The following is a 3,059-nucleotide window of genomic DNA, read 5'->3' as shown; positions in this document are numbered from 1 at the left end:
ATCCATTCCTTTAACTACATTAATTCTCCTCCTATAACTTGTATGAGACCCTATGATTTCAAACGGAGTAAGTTCAGAAATAGGAATCATCCATCCCTGACGGCATATAAGCGGATCCATGACCTTAGAACTATTTTGCTAAGAAATCCAGCTAGAAAACTAATTTTAAGTAAATCTATGCATGTCAAAAACACAGATGGCTTTTCAGGATGCTAACTTAAGCATCATTGCATAAGCAGATTAGGGCTGCCTGTTGAGCCTCGACACAAGAGTAGGTGGTGCTGAATCCCGTGTTACACACAGACTATTCGCTTCCTGATACATCCTTCGTCTAAAACTTTTGTCAGCTCTCCACGCTGCCGAGCCTGCTAACTGTAAGCACCGCACACCGCCCAGCAGGTCTGCCGGCAAAGCATAATCTTTCCGTAACCCCCGCTGTCCAAAGCAGCAGCTGGCTAAAGCCCATTTCTACAAATGGGCTGGGGAAATGTTCCATCCTTCGTCCTCTCGAAATGGAAATGGAAGAAAACAGCCTCGTGAACCTCTCAAATACTTAAGCACGGGAGTTGTGGAATGATTTTCTGATGCAGAATTATAGAATCAAAATTACCCTTGTGTTACCATTGGTAACAGTGCCTCTACCTGGATGTCAACTTGGAAAGTTAATGAACCTGCTAGAGCCATCAGCTAAAATTACCACAACAGTATGTGACCTGATGTGATTGCGCTAAGCAGGGCAGATACTTCTCGTTGTGAGGATAGTTTGTTTTTCGTAGGCATCTTGCATAACAAGGCACAGCAACTTGCCTCTCTCTCTGCTCGGAGCCCTCGTTTCAGAGCACATCAGCTGGCTCCGAGAAGGCTCCCTGTTGAAAAGCAGCCAGGGGGATGGGATTTTGTTTTCCCTTCCCTGTGTGCAAGCGTGTCAGGTTTGCTGACAGATGGCTTGGCTGACTGTGCTTGACTATTATCAAGCAGCTATTACCTTTGTAAATTGAATCTCATTTGAAGATTTTGTGTAATTAAATCTGCAGTGTGTTTGCAAGGCTTGTACTGCATCCTGCACGTACTGGGGAAGCGTGCAAGGCAGTCAGATGGCTGATGTACACCGCCGGAGACACCAGCATCCTTCAGGCACGGGGATGGGTGCTTTTGGCAGTCTGTGCTGCCACCTAGCCAGGACCAAGCCCTTGAGTTCAGCCTTGCTTTACGTTTCAAAAGCTCAAACTGAAGCGTGTCCCTCCAGATCTAAAGAAAGCCTTAGTCGGCAGCAGCCACAATGAAATTTGCACTCTTTGTGCTTTGGGAATTGTACGGTCAACAGAGGAGAGCAGCTTAGCAGGTAGTGACATTTCCCTCAGAAACGTCTTGTACTTACGGTAGAAGACATATTCAGTGTAGCTGGACCAGACCTTGTCGTCTGTGTACTGGTTGACAAAGGATGCCGTCACCGAGGAGTTACAGGCCACCATGTGGAATCCACACTCGGACAACATGTCGAAAGCCCTCTCCAGGTGCTTGAACTTGAGATAAAACCTGGAGGTGTACCTTTCCGGAGCCCTGTCTGGGTCTCTGCTTTCATTCAAACTTTCTCCAAAGACCTCTTTGACCAGAGCAATCCTTCCACAAACCAAAATCCTCGGGACCCTCCTGAATTTGGCATCTGCTTGGCTCTCCCTGCCAATAGTGCACGACCCCCGGTACCCGATGGTAATGAATCCCCACTTCCGATCAGGCGGTAAGAGCGATGAGGGTGGGCATATTCTCGTGTCACTGCCTTGGGAGACCTCTTCGTAGTCACTGTGGCAATAATCATCAGGGCTTTGCTTGTTGTCATCGGGGGTCAGGAGTTTGACCAAGTCCGGGAGCTGGAAGTACTCAGCCTCCCTCTTGAGCCTTCCCTTCTCTGGGAAGTGGTCAGGCAGAACCACTTGCTTGTCCCTGAGATAGTCCAGAATATAGCGGAAAAGGAAACCGTCTCTGTCGATGAAGAATCTTCCCTTGGAGTCCTTGGCCAGATCGTTGGCTGTGTCTCTCTTTGGGGTGAACATTTTCCACAGCAGGGAGTGAGGGGTGCCGACCAAGGTGGAGTGGCGAGTGAAGTAGACCTGGCCGCCCACGTTTAGCTCCACTACCTCTGGGAAGGCGTGCAGCCCAGTCCCCTGCTCTCGAGGAGGAAGGTAAGTCCTGCAGTTGCCACTCAGAGCCATTGTACTTTAAAACAGAAATCAGCAACACGAAGCAGCAGGACTGTCAATCACATCGAAGCGTAGAATAAGGCTCCCAACATTAAGGAGAAACGGGAGGGGAAAGGGGAAGTGAGGAAAGAAAAATAGCCAAAAGGTCTGTTTAAAAAAAATCTGAATTGTCCATGAGTGACAGTGTGGCAGAAGTGGCTTATACCCTAAGCCACAGAGGCTGGAGAGCAATCACTTCATGAAATGCAATCACATCATTAGATCTTCCAACAAAGCCATCAAAATCAAGGTCAAGCCAAGCCTACGGTCGTTCACAGGTCTGCCAAAAGGGAAAACAAAATAAGACACAAATTACTCTTTGAAGCATCGCAGAAGCTGCAACAGAGAAAAGCAGATCAGTTTAGAAAGCCAAGCTAGATCTCCTGCTAAATAGGTCTATTTTTTTGCAAGTTCTATGCTTCTTTTTCACAAGTACTAACCAATGGAAGGACTACATATGACTCCACCGTTTAAAATAAAATACGTACTTCATCTTTAAAGAAACATTTAATTTAGACATGCACATGAGGGAACAGGCACAGCGAGTCTTACCTTGGTTACAAATAATGCATAGCTCTTGTAAAGGAAAGCAAAATGTCAAGACACTCAGAACACACCTACAGGCACAGAGAGTCCAGTCAGTACGAAATCCGATCCCAGCAAGGGACAGCAAAGGCAGGGAAAGTGCTCTTAGCAACATCCATGTAGATCTCAAGAGTTAAACCGAATCACAGGAAAGTTAACCGTGGCAGGTGATGAGAGAAACCGATACACACAGCACGATGGGGGAGAACAAAAAACAAAAACAAAAACAAAAACAAA

At 46.8% G+C, this 3,059-nt stretch overlaps 1 protein-coding gene across 1 annotated transcript; it reads right to left on the bottom strand.

Moving 5' to 3' along the window:
- Positions 1–1,378: 1,378 nt before the first annotated feature.
- On the bottom strand, positions 1,379–2,210 carry KCTD16 (potassium channel tetramerization domain containing 16; the record flags this gene model as incomplete). Its single annotated transcript, XM_009705105.1, has 1 exon — positions 1,379–2,210. A coding segment is annotated over exon 1 (832 nt), but the record flags the coding sequence as incomplete, so codon positions are not given.
- Positions 2,211–3,059: the final 849 nt, after the last annotated feature.

This window comes from Cariama cristata, unplaced genomic scaffold (genome assembly GCF_000690535.1).
Source record: "Cariama cristata isolate BGI_N322 unplaced genomic scaffold, ASM69053v1 scaffold5128, whole genome shotgun sequence".
In the NCBI taxonomy this organism is placed as follows: Eukaryota; Metazoa; Chordata; class Aves; order Cariamiformes; family Cariamidae; genus Cariama; species Cariama cristata.
This window is presented reverse-complemented; position numbering and strand designations above follow the sequence as displayed.